General features: G+C 47.7%; 1 protein-coding gene across 1 annotated transcript in view; it reads left to right on the forward strand.

The window, feature by feature from the left end:
• Window positions 1-18,220, forward strand: part of LOC111155658 (glutamyl-tRNA amidotransferase subunit B) — a 102,286-nt gene that overhangs the window by 33,975 nt on the left and 50,091 nt on the right. Inside the window, exons 3-5 of the mRNA XM_022515955.1 lie at window positions 3,164-3,277; window positions 5,552-5,750; window positions 6,172-6,294. Of these exons, the coding sequence (XP_022371663.1) occupies window positions 3,164-3,277; window positions 5,552-5,750; window positions 6,172-6,294 (436 nt within the window). The remainder of the gene's footprint in view (window positions 1-3,163; window positions 3,278-5,551; window positions 5,751-6,171; window positions 6,295-18,220) is intronic.

The raw sequence follows: 18,220 nt of genomic DNA on the forward strand, positions 1-18,220 counted from the left end.
GGATGAGCAGACAGTTCCCATCCTCATGAAAATTAGTCTAATGGGAATATATGTAAATAAATTCAGTCCAGGGTAATACTAGCACAAATGGAAGTGTGTAGAAGATCAGAGGGGTACATAGGAAGAATAAGGAAAGTTTCACAGGTTTGGTGACATCTCGGTAGATTTTGAATGGAATGAGAAGAGGGAGAGTCCACAGGTCAACACCGTTTATATAGGAGATGGACCATATGTGTTTGGGGGGAGGATTGTTAATATGAGATGAAATTGAAGATGGAGGTGGGAAGTGGATCATGTAAAAGCTTGGCCTTTGTCATGTGAGTATTGGGAGCCATTGATTGATTTTAAGCAACAGAATGCTGTAAGATTTGCATTTTTAGCAAAGTCTTCCTAGTATAGAAGGTGAACTTGAGAGGGAGCTAGATGTTGGCAGGTTCATGTCTCCACTGCAGATTCATTGGTGGCAGTGACAGAGTCCCATTTACCTCTGTATCCCTAAAATATGGTACTGTATAGATACTTCAGAAGTTTTTCAAAATAGACAGCCCAAGTTGAATTTTCCAGTTCTACATCCCGTCCTCCGAACATGCTGACCTGGATCTCCATCTGTCATAAGCAGCTTGACTAAGATCATAATAAATTCTTTTTTCTTGGCATTCTTTTAACTGGCACTCTCTATTTACTAGCCCCTCTGTGCAACTGTAGTGTGGTGATGATTGATGCTTATAATTCTGACCCTGAAGTACTTCAAGTCTTCTAAATCATCAAAAAAAGATTAAAGTATATTCAATATCGCTCTAATGTTTATGTGTTTTCCTGCATTCTTATTCTTTGGAAATTGATGGTTTCTCAAGTGCCGGTGTCCTCCTGTGCATGCAGGCACAGTGGGAGTCTGGGATCGCTCGCCACCCCTTACTCCCTTGCAGAGCCAGCGCAGGGAGTTTGTTAGCAACCTGTGTGCAGAAATTTGCAAACAAATCAAACCTGGGTTCTCTTCACACCTAGGAAAGGAGGAAGCAGGTTGGGCCCTCTGAGCGGCAGACTGGCAGAGACGAGCGAGCCAACGGTAGCTGGAAAATCAGTGGGAGTGATAAAGCCAGACCTGGTACAGATGAGCCAGACAGGCAGTTTACCGCAAGCCCAAGCCTCGGCAGAGCCGAGGAGGAGCAGGGCCCCAGGCTGGGACTCCGGTTCCGTGTTCTTGTGGGCTTGACCTGAACCGACAGGCTGGGAGCTGGTAGTGTTCTCTGCTAGCTAGCTATGTTTGTATTGTGGTAACAACTGCTTGGTAAAACACCAAACATTAGCAAGTGAAAACATCAATAATTAGAGCATCCTGTTCCCGCCCCCCCCACACACACATACATTTCTTCGCGAGAACCATTATTACTGTAGAGCTGACAATATTACTTGGCACAGAATAAAGAGGTCCAGATAGAAGTTGTGAGAAGGCTCCATTTTATAGTCGGATTTCTGAAGAAAAGGCGTGTGATGATGTTACCAGGAGGGAGATTTGCTGTTTGGGGTGTCTTTGGGGGTTGCATATTGCAGTAAGTAGAGATGCCTCCTACATTTTGTTGTATGGATTGGTTTTCAAAATCTGTGTTTGATCGGCAAGCTGTGCTTGTGTTGCGGGGGGGGGCCGCACTCGTTATTCCAGCCTGGAGGGCTGGTCCCTAAGCCACTGGGATTCTGTTTATCACCCACTAGGCAAGGGCGTGTGTGTGCTTTGGAGTTAACTTGACTGTTTGCCATCTCTGTGATTGGGACGAGTCTCTTGGTATCTCTGGGTCTTAGTTTTTTCTTTTCCTGAAATTTCGAGACCATACAAATTCCTTCCCTACAGGGTTGCTGTGAGGCTGGAATAAAATGGTGGCTGTGGAAAGCCCTACACAAATAAGTGGAAAGCCCTACACAAACAAAGAACATTATAAATATTCTAATAAAGAATAGAAGTGTGTTTCATTAGCAAGCAGAGTGGGGAGAATGCGCTAGTTATTTATTTCTTACTATGGAGTAGATGTTCTGGCTGTTACTTTCTGCGCTTCTCAAGGTAGATACTAAATGCTTACTTCAGAGGTGAGCAAACTGAGCCTTCTGTTCATACAGCTATACTTACACATAGGAGAACCCGTCTGACTCCAGAACTTTGAATGCTTTCTCCTTATCTCCAGTTGTCAGCTTTATTCTAGACCCCACATCCCTACCCCGAAAGTTCTTAAAAGCTGTTCACCTCCTTTTGGATTGGGAAGTTTGCTAGTCATTTCTTGGTCATTCACTCCTGAAAGTGGGGGAGGGTGGGACCCAGAAGGAACCTTTGGGTTCCGGGAGCCCCTGGAGGGACTGGCGGTGCAGGAACAGTCAGGGTACAGGGCACACTCGGTGTGCACCTCTCGAGTTCTCCAGTCCTGGACTGAAAGCAAGGGGGCGGGCAGGCCACATTTCCCAGCCCTTTAGGAAATAACATTTTTTTCCCCAGAATTTCCAGAAATTCATTCTTTTTTTTTTTTTTCTGGCAGAGATCACAAGTAGGCAGAGAGAGAGAGTAGGCAGGCAGAGAGAGAGAGAGGAGGAAGCAGGCTCCCCGCTGAGCAGAGAGCCCGATGTGGGGCTCGATCCCAGGACCCTGAGATCATGACCTGAGCTGAAGGCAGAGGCTTAACCCACTGAGCCATCCATGCGCCCCCAGAAATTCATTCTTTCTCTGCTGAAGTGTTTTCCACCCTCACTGAGGTGACTCCATGAGCTCCCTCTCGGACCCTCCTCTTAGGAACCTGTGCTGCCTCTGTATTCTGACCGGCTCCTTATTCTGTGCACGGGGAATGAGATTAAGTAGATTCCCCGTACTCACCACTCTGCTGAGCTTTGCCGGGCCCCTCCCTGTTCACTTTGATGCCCGGTACCGGGGAAAAGGATCTCCGATGTGGCAGTTCATTAAATACCCTGCAGGACCCACCACTGTGTGCATTTTCCTTTCTTATATAAAGTTTTCCCACTTCCAGACAGACAAGAGTCTGCTTGTGAACTGGAGCTGCCCACACAAGAGAACCAGAGATAATGCCTGTTGAAGGGCCAAACTGAATATTCAGGGAAGATGTCAGTGTGTGGGAGAAGCATTTGTTCGGCCTGGATCTGAGACGAGCCGTGTGTCGTGCTTCCATAGGTTCTCAACAGGAGGTGCGTAGAAGCAGCCGTGATGACAGGCCTGGCACTGAACTGCCACATCAACAAGAAGTCCTTGTTTGACAGGAAACACTACTTCTATGCAGACCTCCCTGTAAGTACGCTTGGCGGTCCGCCCTCTGTACGTTCTCGGAGCTTGGGGCGGGGGGGGGGGGCATGACGCGAGGGAGGGGGGCTGTGGCTCTCATGTTTGCAGTCGGAGCTCTGTCCGAGTCAGCGGGAGGTTCTGCCTGGCCCTGATGAAGGCAGGTGCCCCCCGATGTTTACTAGATTGGATGCAGTTGTCCTGATTGCTGACTCCTTGCTTAGGCTCATGCTTCTGCTGGCTCCCTCATAATTGAACAGGGAGTAGAAGCCCATGTTCTCAGGCTCGGCCCGGCCGTGGTGTTCAGTGCTAGTTGCCTGTGAGGTCAAGTCCAATTCCGAGGCTGATGCACCAGTAAATGCAGCTCCGTAGACAGAGTGGTAGCTCTCCTCTTCTAAGTTGAAGTTGCCAATAATAGGACTGTCCCCTCTAGGGACATTTCTGTCATCTCACAAGGAGCAAGTAAGTGGACAGTAAGAAGCAGAAACATGAACCAGAAGCCTCGACTAACAACAGTAATTGGCTGTAAATTGGCAGTAAACCATATTAACCTGTTTTTTGCCTTCAAATTATAAAGTTTCTTCTTTAGGAAAGGCCAGGATGAACTAAAGCCAGTCTTTCATAATATTGAACTGAACCAAGACTGTAATGGCGAGTGGGTTTTCCTAAAGTAATACTTCATTTGATCTTAGCCTCTGATAGTAAGCACACCCTTTCTTCAGATCTAGGAGAATGATCGTGGTGATACCACTTCACCTTATTCTCCTTGAACTGAGGGTGAGGGTGAGCTGGTGGTCTTCATGGGTGAGGACAGAGTGGAATTAAATTTAAGAATGCAGCCGAGTGTTATTTCTCCAGTTGCTTGCTGCTGCTTTTTCCCCTGGCTGCCAGCCGTTAGCAAATTCTGTTGCTTGGTAGGATGAAGGAAATGAAGCTGCTTTTTTTCCGGCCTTTAAGAGTGATAATCCATTTGGTGAAGGTGGGAGACAGCGTTCTGCGACTAAAACGAGATGTTTTCATTCTCAGTGGCTTTCTGGTCTCTCTGGCCCAGGTGGCCTAGATAACCAGAGTAAGTGTTGCTGAATGTTAACGTGGAACACACTTAGACTAAAAAAGTATTTGTTGTTTATCTGAATAAAAGGTTCATTCAAATTTGGACAGGACTGAGCGTCCTGTATTTCGTTCAGCAACCCAACTCAGAGTTCAGTTTTTACAGACTAAGACTTGCTCTTTCAGTACAGAGAATGAGTTGGTCTAACGGAGTGGTTCTCAAAGTGTGGCCCACACGCCCCTCAGATCAGCACCTCCTGGGAACCTGTTAGAAATGTCTCAGGTGCTGCCCCAGACCTGCAGAATCAGAAACTCTTCAGGTGCAGCCTCGCAGATGATTCCCATGCAGGGACAGTTTGAAAAATGCTGGCCTGGTGGCTAAAAGCACAGACTCTGGAGCCTGACTGTCCATGTTCAGATCCTGGCATGGATACCTACTAGCCCTGTGGCCCTTAACCCCTTCCGTGCCATGCATCTCCTAGGGTTGCCATGAGGACTAAACAGTGTGAAGAACTCAGCACAGTAACTGGGACTCCACGGGCACTGCCTCTGTGTCCTCCAGTTCTCCGCATTGCCCTCCCATCTCTTTATGGGGTGTGGATGCGTGTGGGCCTTCGAAAGTCATTATTCCTCTACTCCAAAGACGTGAGGGAGCCCTGGCCACATCCGTCAGTACTTTTGCACCTCGTGTTTTCTGTTAGCAAATTGTGATTGTCAGAGCACTTCCTAGCGAGGGAAACGGGGGAAGCTGTCAGGTTGGGAGGGCAGCTGGCGTGACTGGTTAACTTAAAGAGCAAGAACAAAACAGGCTTCAGTGCTCTAGCAACTGCTGTCTGCCATGCTGAGAGTTGACGGCGGAATGCTTAGCCAGCACTTTCTAATAAGGAGGGTCTGTCAAGAGCCCAGTAATCAGATGCAGGGTTTAGGCTAATGAGCTAAGTGGAAACAATAAATTCTTCTCTTAGAGGCCTCTGACAGTGAGATTATTGTTATTCCCCCAAAATGGTACTTGGGTAGGGAAGATGGGGTTCGTGGTGTTTATTGCATCATTACTGGGGGTTGGGGAGGTGCAGGGAAGGTAAGGGAGGGAGGGAGAGGAGAAGCCAGAAGAGGCCAGGCTAAGTGTTTTTAAGTAAGCCTATGGTTTTGTGACTTAAAAAGAAATTAGTAAAATGGATTCCAGCTTCTATTTATGGCCTCGTGACGGTGTAATGTAATGCATGTTGTGTGCAGGCGGGCTACCAGATTACCCAGCAGAGGCTCCCGATTGCTGTGAATGGGAGCTTAGCGTATAGTGTGTGTGTGGGGAAGAAGCCGAGTCGGGTGATCACCAAGACCGTGAGGATCAAGCAGATCCAGCTGGAGCAAGACAGTGGCAAAAGCCTCCATGATGAGCTGCGGTCTCAGACGCTCATCGATTTGAACAGGGCAGGTAGGCTTGAAGATTGTCTCTTACCTTTCCTTCCTTCCCCTCTAGAGTTCTCCTAAGCCAGTTGAGGAAACAGGCCCAGGAGTTTGACAGACCCAGATCAAGTATCAGTGCTGGTCTTGACACAGCTGACTAGAGAACACAGCCTGTATGGTGATCCCCATCGGGCTTGCTAAAGCCCACCCGGAAGGTGTGATGAACATAGCCGCCCTGTCACAGACCCAGGAGCTTGATACCTCAGGCAGACGTTGAAAGAACCAAAGTTAAAAATAAAAGTGTGAGGGGGAGCAGAAACAATTGAAAGGTTGGAACCCGTGCAGAGAGCCCATCAGTGATGCAGGCTTCTTCCTGAGACCTCAGCCAACTGTACCTGCGGGTCAGTTTGGAGAGCTGCAGTCGGGCTGACTCTGCCTGTCTTTGGTAGGAGTTGGACTTCTGGAAGTGGTGCTGGAGCCGGACATGTCCTGTGGAGAAGAAGCTGCAACAGCCGTCAGGGAGCTGCAGCTGATACTTCAGGCCCTGGGGACCAGCCGGGCAAATATGGCAGGTAGAAGCCGCAGAGGGGGTGTCCCTCCTCCTCTGCCTTCTCTTTCCTCCTCCCACAGCTCTTCTCGCTGGACGTTTGTTCTCTGCCTCAGCTACACTGCAGTTGTTTACAGGGTTTTGTCAGCCTTTAGACCTCTGGGTTTTTTTTTTTTTTTCCTTAGAGTTTTCCTTGGACTCTTTAATGAACCCCCAGTCAAAACTAAACACACTAACAACAGCGCAGAGGCACTGAGCCCAGGAATATGAGATTAGGAGTTGTTAAAAAAAAATTCAGCTGAGTAAATTTGAAGATCAGACTGGCTTTATTCAAAGATTCATGAATCAGGCAGCATCCCACGTAACAAACAGAAAGGAGCTCTAAGGACCTGTACAAAATGGTAGGCTTTTATGGCGAGGAGGGCCTGATAGAAGACGTTACCTAGCATAGAGTGGATTATACTGGCAAAGTCACCTTTCTTTGGGAGGAGGGTCGGGTCTCTCATGTGGATTACCTCACTAGTGTTGATCAGGAGCTTCCGGTCCACTGGATAAAGGTCACCCTCCTGGGAGAGGCGGTGAAGGTTTGGTTTGCGGTGGTGGGGGCAAGTGACTCTGCTTTGGGCCTGTTGTGTCTGTCTTCCTTCCTTCCTTTCTTTCTTTCTTTCAACAAAGGACTGATGTTTTTTTCTGGCTTTTTGTATCCAAATGTTGTTTTGCACCAAAATTAGGCTCCATAAAATACTGAGCTCGAACAGTTTCATCTTTCTCAGAAGACACTGTATTTATCCACAGCAGCTCTGAGTTTCTGTGTAGGTAGCACTTGGCGGCTACTTGATGCTTTTTCTTCTGGTCTCTTTATTCTTTTCTAGAATTTTCATCCAGCTACGGCTGAAGCGAAATTATATCCAGTAAAAGGCAAGGTTCTGATTTCACAAAACTTTAACTTGGTGATAATATCTTCAGTTCATTAGAAATGTGGTAGGAAATCAAACAAAAGAAACACTTGTGCCACTGAGACCAAGCAAACTATACATTTTAAGTGTTTGCAAATTGGATATAAAGATTACAAGTTTTGGTCAAACTCATTGTCTTAATGGCTCCCTCTTATGGCCCCTTCCTAGCACTCCATTGCTTGCCCTTAAGTCCCTAAAAGCTACCCTCTCCCGTGATTACCCAGTTTTCTGTTCCCAAGGGCATTTATTTTATTTTTTTTAAAGATTTTGTTTATTTATTTGACAGAGCAAAAGAGAGAGTGAAAAGAGGCACAAGCAGGGGGAGCAGGAGAGGGAGAAGCAGGCTCCCCAGTGAGCAGGGAGCCCGATTCAGGGTTCCATCCCAAGGCCCCGGGATCATGACCTGAGCCAAAGGCAGCTGCTTAACCGGCTGAGCCACTCAGGCACCCCACCAGAGGCTTAAAAAAAACTCTTGCCACTCACAGAGCATTCCTTGAGTTGAGAAAGGCAGGAGTGGAGAAAAGATACAGATTCTGCATATGGTAATTGTTAATTCATAGCTCAGTACAGCAGTGGATTAGAAAACTCCGGAGAAGCAGAACCAACAAAATGTGTGTATATGTGCATGTGTATGTTTATGTATGTGTGCATATTTATATTTAAAGAGAGTTATTCCAAGGAGTTGGCTGATGTAATCGTGGAGGTTGAGAATCCCATGCTCTGTAGTGAGGAGGCTGCGAGAGGGCAAGCTCCAAGAGAGCCGATAGCACAGTCCCACTCCAAGTCTGAAGGCCTGAGAACCAGGAGAGCCAGTGGTGCAAGTTCCAGTCCCAGCCTGAATCCGAAGGCAGGAGAAGACCAGTATCCTAGCTCAAAGACAGAGGGCGCAAACTTCCCCCTACTCTAGCTTCTGTTCTGTTCAGGCCTTCAACAGACCGAATGAGGCCCGCCGCCAATGGCAGAGGCAGTCTTCCTCACTCAGTCTACCAATTCAGATGTTGATCTCATCCAGAAATACCCCTACAGACACACCCAGAGTACTGTTCAGCCAAATATCCCGACGCCTTATGACGCTGTCAAGTTGACCCGTAAAGTTAACCGTCGCAAAGTGCTCACCGTGGATTCCAGTAAATACCAGTGAGGACGATGATTCATCTCCCTGTTGGTTTATAAGACTACTTACCAACCTTTTTATGTCACACGGCGTATTTGTGTGTCACAAAAGGACTCCTAAAATTGTAATGCCACGTCTGTCACATAGGACATGTTACAAGCCACAAACTGTAACATTGAAGCTGTGGTACAACCGAATTTGGAGACAGAACTAGCCTATTTGCTGTCTTATTTAAGCTGAAGACTAGAAACACACAACGACATGGGTACTGTTAGGGTCCGTGATCAAAGGAATGAGACTGATGCAAAGCGAAAGTCAAGCAAAGCTTTATTTCGCGCCAAGCATCAAAAATCAAACCAACTGGTAGGGGCCATCTCTTACGGAGAGGCGACGACAACGACCCCGAGGAGGCCGCTCCCTGGACGAGGCCGCTCCCAACGACGAAGAGGTGATGACGATGAGGATGACAAGCCCAATGACGCAGACTCTTCTCCCCATGACACCGCTCCCGACGAGGCCGCTCCCCAGGGCCGCTCCCCGACGACTACACTAGCAACTATCACCCAAACACTATCCCAACGGCTGTCCCAACGACTATTACAACGGCTACCCCAACGGCTATCCCAATGACTATTACTACTCCTCCTACTACTCCCACCGCCCCAGCCTCACAGACTAACCTTTATAAAGGTGGTTGAGCCCAGCCCACACACAGGTAGCCAATGAGATTGCAACACACCACAGTAAATACATGTGCGCCCCACTGATTGGATGTCTCCATCCAGCCTGGCCCGCCCCCGTATCCGGGGTTTGCAAGTAAGTTCCTCTGGCTAACCAGGCCCTCATATAGGCCCTCACATTCCCCCCCTTTTCCTTGGAAATTAGTCAAATCCTTGACTTTTCAGCCAGTTCTATGTTCTCCTGTTGTAAGGGGTTATATTGAGCATGTAAGACTAACTTTTTTTTTTTTTTAAGATTTTATTTATTTGACAGAGATCACAAGCAGGCAGAGAGAGGAGTAAGCAGGCTCCCTGCCGAACAGAGAGCGCGACGGGGGGCTCGATCCCAGGACCCTGGTGTCACGACCCGAGCCGAAGGCGGGGGCTTTAACCCACTGAGCCACCCAGGCGCCCCAAGACTAACATTTTTATCACTCTAATTTTCTTTGGTACAAATGACATTAGGGCATTTATAACGCAGGGGCCAAAAAGAAACAGTAGTGCACAGTCGGCTGATGAGTTAGCCATTTACCGCTTTGTATAACCTTTTCCATTTTTCCTAATTCTGTTCATCTAATTTTCCACCTATACTTAAACAGGTAAAATAGGAGCAACAATAAACTCACAGTTCTTTTAGTCTTAGCTTTAGTCCACGGTCAGTGGGGTCTGTCAGCTGCGGTTTCCATCTCTGGGGGGCGTCCTCGTCCTCGGCTCGTTTGACGTGACCCACGTGAATCCAGGCCCTAATGCCTTCTACTTTTACTGCCGTGGGGGTGGTCAGGATGACAGTAAATGGTCCCTTCCATCGAGGCTCCAAGTTTCCCACTTGATAGCAACGTATCCAAACCAAGTCCCCGGGTTTGTAAGGATGTGGTTCCACCTCCGTCTCCTTCCCAGTGTGGGCAGTCCGGATTCTTGTGTGGGCTTCTTTTTAAGACAGATTGTAATGCCTGCGGTTACTGGAGTACAGACTGATCAGTCATTTCTGCTAGAGCAACCTCTTGTAGCTGAGGACAGAGCGGGGTGGGGGGTGGGGTCCCCCGAACATTATTTCAAATGGGGTCACCTTGTTTAAATAGGGTGTACCTCGTGCCCTGAGGAGGGCGAAAGGAAGGAGATCCACCCACCACTGCCAGTCTCCAGAATTAGTTTTGTCAAGGTCTCTTTAAGTCTGGTTCATTCTCTCTACTTGCCCGGAGCTCTGGGGCCGGTAGGCTCAATGTAGTTTCCAATTAGTGCCCATGGCCTTGGCTAATGCCTGTGAGACTGAACTCACAAATGTAGGGCCATTGTCTGACCTGATCATGAGAGGCAGCCCAAACCTAGGAATTATTTCTTCTAGTAGCTTTTTGGCTATCACTCCTGCCGTCTCATGTTTGGCAGAAAAAGCCTCTACCCCGCCTGAAAAGGTATCTACAAAAACTAACATATACTTGTGCCCATATTTTCCGGGTTTCATTTCTGTAAAATCTATTTCCCAATAAATTCCTGGTTCCTTACCTCTTTCTTTTTTCCCTCTTCCCATTTTAGTTCTTCCCACATTAACTGCCTGGCATTGAGCACATCTATCAACTACATCCTGAACCATACGCCCTAATTTAGAAACCTGGAACTGCTTCCCTATAAGCTCGTTGAGTTTGCGTATCCCCAAATGAGCACCCTGATGTATCTGGTCTACTAACTTCTTACCTAGTCTTCAAGGAAGAATTATTTTTCCTGCTTTAGTCTTAGCCCAGTCCCCTTCATAGTCCAGTTTAACCCATTTTTGTAAATACTTTAAATCTTCTTCTGAATAGTTCGGTTTTTCTGGTAGGGCTGGAGCCGGGAGCATAAACCAGTTCTTGTACTGTTTCTCAGGCTGCTTGCTTTGTGGCTTGATCTGCTAATTGGTTTCCTTTTGAAATCAGATCAGTCCCCTTTGGGTGTCCCGGGCAATGCATAATGGCCATCTCTTTTGGGTCCCAAATAGCCTGGAGGAGAGCCAATATTTCTCCTCTGTTTTTAATTCCTTTTCCTTCTGCTGTTAATAGGCCCCTTTCTTTATAAATAGCCCCATGTATATGGAGAGTAGCAAAGGCACCTGCTGTCCGTATAGATGTTGGCGGTTTAACCTTTGGCCATCTGCAGTGCCTTAGTGAGTGCAATCAGTTCCACTTTTTGTGCTGAAGTTCTCGGTGGCAGGGCTACTGTCCAGAGTTCCTGCTCAGGAGAAACCACCGCAGCCTCCGCATACCTCTTTCCATTGACCATGTAGCTACTCCCATCTGTGAACAGAGTCATCTTGGCATCCGGGAGGGGAATGTCTCTGAGATCCGGCCTTATTTCCGCGACTTGGGTTAGGACCTCCCCACAGTCGTGTGGGTGGTCAGCCAGCTCCTCTGGCAGCAGCGTGGCTGGATTTAGCACCGACGGGGGCCAGAAGGTCGCTCTTGGTTCGTTGAGGAGGAGCACCTGATACCCCGTCACTCAGGCATTTATCATCCATTGGTCTGGTGGAGTCCGGAGAAGGCCCTCGATAGCATGGGTGGTGGTCAGGATGAGATTTTGACCCAAAGTCAATTTACTTGCATCCTTGACCAGGAGGGCCATTGCAGCAATTATGCGGAGGCAAGGGGGGACCCAGCCACTACTGGATCTAGTTTCTTGCTAAGATAGGCTACTGGCCTCTGCCAAGGCCCCGGAGTCTGAGTCAAAACTCCTTTGGCCACCCCCCCTGCCTTTTTATCCACATACAATTGGGAGGGCTTGGTAACATCTGGGATGGCCAGTGCTGGGGCACTCAGTAAGGCTGTTTGTAATTCCCCAAATGCTCCTTCTGCCTCAGCTGTCCACTCTATCATAGTCAACCCCCCTTTTGCCAGTTCGTAGAGAGGCCGGGCCATCTCCGCAAACCGTGGTATCCACAGTCTACAGTAGCCCACCGTCCCAAGAAACTCCCTCACTTGTTGGGACGTGGGGGCATCGGGTGATCACCTGTTTCCTGGCCTCAGACAGTGAACGCACTCCCTTGTGGAGATCAAAGCCTAAATAAGTGGCATGGCTCTGACAGAGCTGTGCTTTCTTTGCTGACACCTGATACCCTTTTTCCTGCAGAGTCTGTAAGAGAGGTCTCGTCCCCCCACAAACATGACTCATAGTCCTCAGCGGCTACTAGCAAGTCATCAATATACTGTAACAGAGTGACTCCTGGGTTGGAGGTTCTGTACTCACGCAAATCCTTGTGTAGGGCCTCGTCAAAAATGGTGGGTGAATTCTTGAATCCTTGGGGAAGTCTTGTCCAGGTGAGCTGGCCTTAGAACCCTTCCTGTGGGTCGGACCACTCAAAAGCAAAAAGGGGCTGAGATTCCCTTGCTAAAGATATGCAGAAAAATGCATCATGGAGATCTAAGACGGTGTACACAGTTCTTTTGAGGCCCAGGAGGGAGAGTAGGTTATAGGCGTTAGGCACCGTCGGGTGGATATCTTCAACCCGTTTCTTAACTTCCCGTAGGTCCTGAACAGGTCAGGACTCCCCAGTCTTGGCCTTTTTGATGGGCAGCAAAGGTGTGTCCCATGGAGATTTGCAAGGAACTAGGATCCTGTCTCCTTGGAGGCGGTTAATATGTTTTCTGATCCCGTCCTTTGCTTCCCGGGGAAGGGGGTACTGCCGAACGCGAACAGCCATAGCCATCGCCTTTAATTGTACCACCACTGGAGGTTGTCCCCTGGCCAAGCCAGGGGGCTTCCTTTCTGCCCAGACCTCGGAAAGCTCGACCTGTGGGATTTGGGGAGGCCCCCCCCCCCCCCCCCGCTTTGTCTCCTCTGGTTTTGAGACTGGCTCGTAAAGGAGGTATTTATCTACTGCTGCCATAAGCGCCTGTACAGCGGGTTGTCTCAAGGTTACAGTCATGTCTCCTTCCGAGAACTGAATGCCAGCTCGTAACTTGTGGAGATCTCTTCCCATCAAGTTATATGGGGCATTAGGGAGGACCAAAAATCGATGTTTAACTATTCCCAAGGCCAAATTTAAAGTCCTTTCTGTTGTCCATTTGTGTGTCTCTGTGCCATTTGCTCCTTGTACCCAGACTTCCTCTCCAAGTAGTTTTCCTATACGTTTAAGTAATGATGAAAATTGGGCTCCCGTGTCCACCAAAAAATCAACTGATTTCCCCTCGACTTTAATTTTTACTCTGGTGGCCAGCATTGCCATCTTCCTTTTGGGGCACTCCCTGGGCCAGTGTCCTTTTTCCTTACAGTAAGTGCACTGATCTGAATCTAAGTCTCCCCACTTGCCTTCTCTGTGCTTAGGCTCTTCTTTCCATTTATCATCCCCTACCTGCCTCATGTAATGCCAAAACCTTAACCAACTTTTTGTCTGTTTTTTCATCCTCCTGTGCATCCCTGTTGTTAAACACCTTTTCTGCTACTCCCACTAACTCAGATTCTTCCCTTCAAATCCTTCAATTTTCTGAAGTTTCCTCCCTATATCTGGGGCTGACTGACTGGCAAAAGCAAGATTCACTGCCCCCCTGATTTTCGGGTGCCTCAGGGTCGATCGGGCTATACATTTTATAGGCTTCAATAAGCCTTTCTAGGAAAGCTCCTGGAGACTCATTCTTACCTTGAGTCACCGTACTAATTCTGGTTTAGTCCAAGTGCAGCTTTTACTTCTGGAAATTCTTACCCATTTCAGTTCCAGGATTTCAACATATCAAAGACCTGTATTTGTTCTGAAAGTCTCCCATATTAATTTCCTTTAAGGCAGAATTCATCTTACAAGAGAATTAAAGCAATTACAAATGACAAAAACTCAGAATAGATATGGTTAAATATCAAATGATGACCATTATTAAAACATTTAGGAAATGTATAGAACCTCTGGAGTAGTTACAGCATTTACCCAAATGTAACCCAAAGTTTTTCATTGATTTAGCAGTACTTTCTGAGTAACTTAACATATCAAGGAAAAGTCTTATGAGTCAAAGAGATCTCATTTACAATTCTGGGCAGGCAAAGAAAAAAACATTTACATTTTCTTAGAAACATCTCAATCTCTAGTGAAGACTAAATATTAACCAATTGTGAACTGTTACAACAGCAGTTAAGCACAAAACATGTTTACCAACAGATTTCAAAAACACAAACCCAGTTCCAGCAACCAGCGCCCTAGCACTTATCCCATTTGTCATCCGAGCAAAACTTCAAAGCTTCAGATTACCAAAGACTCCGAAAGCCACTTTAACAATTACCCATTAAAACCCTGAGACAGATAATTAACCATCAGTTCAGTCATCTCTTTGCTAACAGATTTCGTGTTCCACCTTGGCCCATTCCACTTCAGATGCCATGCTTTCCCGCCAGCAAGGGGGAGGGGCTAGGCAGTCCACGTCAGGCCAGAGAAGGCAAGGAATTCCCCGAAACAAAGGGAGTTTCGGCAGCTGCTTGAGAATATTCCTTAAAGTCTCTGTTCCAAGTTAGACTAACCCCAGTTGGCTCCAGTTATAGCCCTTAACACACAAAATGAGTGAGGGAGAAGCCCCACATCTATTATGAGGAGCAGAGAGATGAAAGTCAGAGTCCCCTTACTCTCCGCTTGCCTCATTCCTTTAAGCACAACAAACAACACAACAGAAAACAAAAAGACAACACAAAGACAACCACAGACCCAGCGGTCCTTACCCAGAACCTGCTGCTGGTGGGGATTTTCTTGGTCCCCGGTGACCGCCTAGGGGGATTCAAATGCCCAGAGACCGCCCAAGGGGACTTGAACCCTCGGAGACCACCCAGGGGGACTCGAACCCCCCGGCAGGCCCCAGACTGCCCAGGGGGACTCGAACCCCCCAGCAGGCCCCTGACCACCCAGGGGGACTCGAACCCCCGACCATCTAGGGGGACTCAAACCCCCTGTCGATCTACCTGCAGAGGGATGGGGCGTCCTCGCATCCACTCCAGCCCTGGGAAGCATGGCCGCGTCCAGCTTCTCCCTGGTGGGCTATACCCTGGACCTCCAACCAGAGACAGACAGACAAGATCCCAATACCTCCAGAGGCTTTTCCCAGAAATTCCGATGCTGGCTCAGTTCTCGTTGTTTGATCCCGGATGAGCCCCCAATGTTAGGGTCCATGATCAAAGGAACGAGACTGATGCAAAGCAAAAGTCAAGCAAAGCTTTATTTCGCGCCAAGCATCGAAAATCAAACTGACTGGTAGGGGCCATCTCTTACGGAGAGGCGACGACGACAACCCCGACGAGGCTGCTCCCCGGATGAAGCCACTCCCCAGAAGAGGCCGCTCCCGACGACGAAGAGGCGATGACGACGAGGACGACAACCCCGACGACGCAGACTCTGCTCCCCATGACACTTCTCCCCATGAGGCCTCTCCCAGGACGAGGCTACTCCCTGGACGAAGCTGCTCCCTGATGACGATGCTCCCTGGACGAGGCTGCTCACCAACCCCAACGACACTGCTCCCAATGACTATCACCCAACAACTATCCCAATGACCACCCCAATGGCTACCCCAATGGCTATCCCAATGGCTACCCTAACGGCTACCCAACGGCTATCCCAACGACTATTAACAACAGCTACCCCAACGGCTATCCCAATGACTATTACTACTCCTCCTACTCCTCCCACCGCCCCAGCCTCACAGACTAACCTTTATAAAGGTGGTTGAGCCCAGCCCACACACAGGTGGCCAATGAGATTGCAACACATCACAGTAAATATATGCACGCCCCACTGATTGGATGTCTCCATCCGGCCTGGCCTGCCCCTGTATCCGGGATTTGCAAGTAAGTTCCTCTGGCTAACCAGGCCCTCATACAGGCCCTCACAGGTACGAGTGGCATAAAAGCTAGCTGCCTCCAAGTTTTGCTCTATAGAAGTGAGGCTCTGTTGTGGACTAAGAGAATTCTCCATTTCAGATTTATGGCTCATGCTGCTTTTTTACCCACAGAACATAAGTTAAATATGGGCAGATTGGATGGTTATCCATTTATGCACTAAATGTTGGTTCTCTATTGCTTTAAAAAAAAGTTTTTATTATTCCATTCTTCCTCCAAATAACCATTATTCCTAGCAAACCTATGGAATAATAAACAGGCCACCTGTTAGCTGAGAAATAGTCCCATCTGGGGCCTTGCCAAGAGATAAACCATAACGGCAAGAACTCATCAGTCAGTGACAGCTGAGAGGGTTCATTAAATCTCATTTGTTGTGACACTTTTTGTTGCTTTTAAATACAAACCCACCAGCTTTGCCCCTAGCACAGCAGCAGAGTGGTGATTCTAACGGACTGTGGGGAGGGAAGGTCTGCCTGAGGCTGCAGGGGTCCAGCTTTTTGTGATGTTAGCATTTTAGCAGCCCCAAACCCCTTGGCTCGTCCTGCTATCCCACCACCATACGACCACTGTGTGGGTATCGGAGACTGCAGCCTAAGAACTGAGGACCACCCTAGAAAGGACTGCTGGAACTCCCCAGGGTGCTTTAGGAATAAAGTTTAAATTGCTCTGCTCTGTGATTGAGTGAGTTCCTGATAGTTTTGCTAATGAGCATGGATCAGCTTCGTCTGGGTTCCAGAAATCATTTCCTGCTCAGCAGACTTTTGCCACTGTTGAGATCCTCAGAGCTGTGTGTTGAGTTGAATGTGTACTGAAGTAGATGATCTAAATGTTTCAGTGATGGTGTCTACCATTTGGAATGCTTAGCATGTGCTCATCAGTCCATTAAGCATTTTTTTAAAGATTTATTTATTTGAGAGAGAGAGGTGGGGGAGGGGCAGAGGGCAAAGGAGACAAGCAGACTCCCCACAGAGCAGGGAGCCCAACGCTGGGCTGGATCCCAGGACCCTGAGATCATGACCTGAGCTGAAATCAGGAGTCAGACTGTTAACTCACAGGCGCCCCTCACTAAGCATTTTTTTAAAAATTATTTATCATCTTGTTTAAACTTTATAGTGTTCCTGGGAGATAGGTGATATTATGCCTACTGTACAGGTGAAGAAGCTGAGGCTTAGAGAGATGGCTTGTTTGCCCAAGGCTCACAAGAAGGGACTGAGCTAGGATTTGAGTCCAGGTGTACCTGAGTCCAGGAGCCCTTTCTGTAAGCCCCTCATCACCCTGTTTCCTAGCAGCAGTCACAACAGTGCCACAGCAATGTCTCTAAGTAGATGACAACTTAGAGAAGAAGGGTGGCAGAGCATGGGTGCCTAGGACGCTGACGTCCCAGACCTGGCTTGAGACCCTGTCCCACCTCTTCTAGCTGTAAGAACCTGGGCAAGGGATTTTGATTTCTCTGAGCTTCACATTCCACATTTATAAAGTGAGTCCCCGAGTAATCATACGTGGAAGGGGAAAGGAAGAAAATGAAGAGGAAAGGAATTCATCCAAGTCCTGAGGTAGACTTGGGACAGCTGGGTGTAGTATCCCTGGGTACTGAGATAGGGAAGACTGGGGGAGGGATGGCTTTGTGCGAGAAAATCTGGAATTCCATTTTGGATATCTTAAGTTTGAAATGCCTAAAGGATGTCTAAAAGTGGCTTTGTCTAAAGCTCTATTACAAGGAATGAATGTGATAAAGTATATAAAACTCACCACAGGCCCTGACAAGTAGTCTATACCCCATAAACATTTGGTGCTTTTATTAGCAATAATAAATAGTATTACTTTTACAGAACCTCCACTCATTTTGGATCAATAAGCTTTGTGAATTGTTCAGTAGAATTTGGGTGTGTCCGTGTGAGAGAGAGAGAGAGAGAGAACTTGTTATTTAAGTCCTGGAGAGCATCCAGTGATCAGAATGAGAGAGCTTAACAGACCTCTCTAAGTCCTCGGGCCCCTGCTGTTTACAGAAGCAGTTTTCTGTCCTGATGTTGTATTTCTGATGTGTGAATGTGTTTTAGAAAAAAAAATATGTAACTGCACCATATCACTGTGCTCAGTGGTATAGTTTTTTAGATTTGCTGTTACAAATCTCTGCTTCTAGAGGGTAGAAATGGAGCTTGATAACATTCTGGTGATGTGTGAATGAGGTCCCTCCCTCAGTGTTGCAGAATGCTTCGAAGCAAACCTGACTGGTAAGGCTTTTGTGAACTTGAGGCAATTTAACTTAATTTGTTTAAAAGGTATTTTGTCTTCACTGGCTAGTATGTCTTTTGTTAATGTTTGATACTATATTTG

Source organism: Enhydra lutris, unplaced genomic scaffold (genome assembly GCF_002288905.1).
Source record: "Enhydra lutris kenyoni isolate GAN:26980312 unplaced genomic scaffold, ASM228890v2 scaffoldscaffold3, whole genome shotgun sequence".
Classification (NCBI taxonomy): Eukaryota; Metazoa; Chordata; class Mammalia; order Carnivora; family Mustelidae; genus Enhydra; species Enhydra lutris.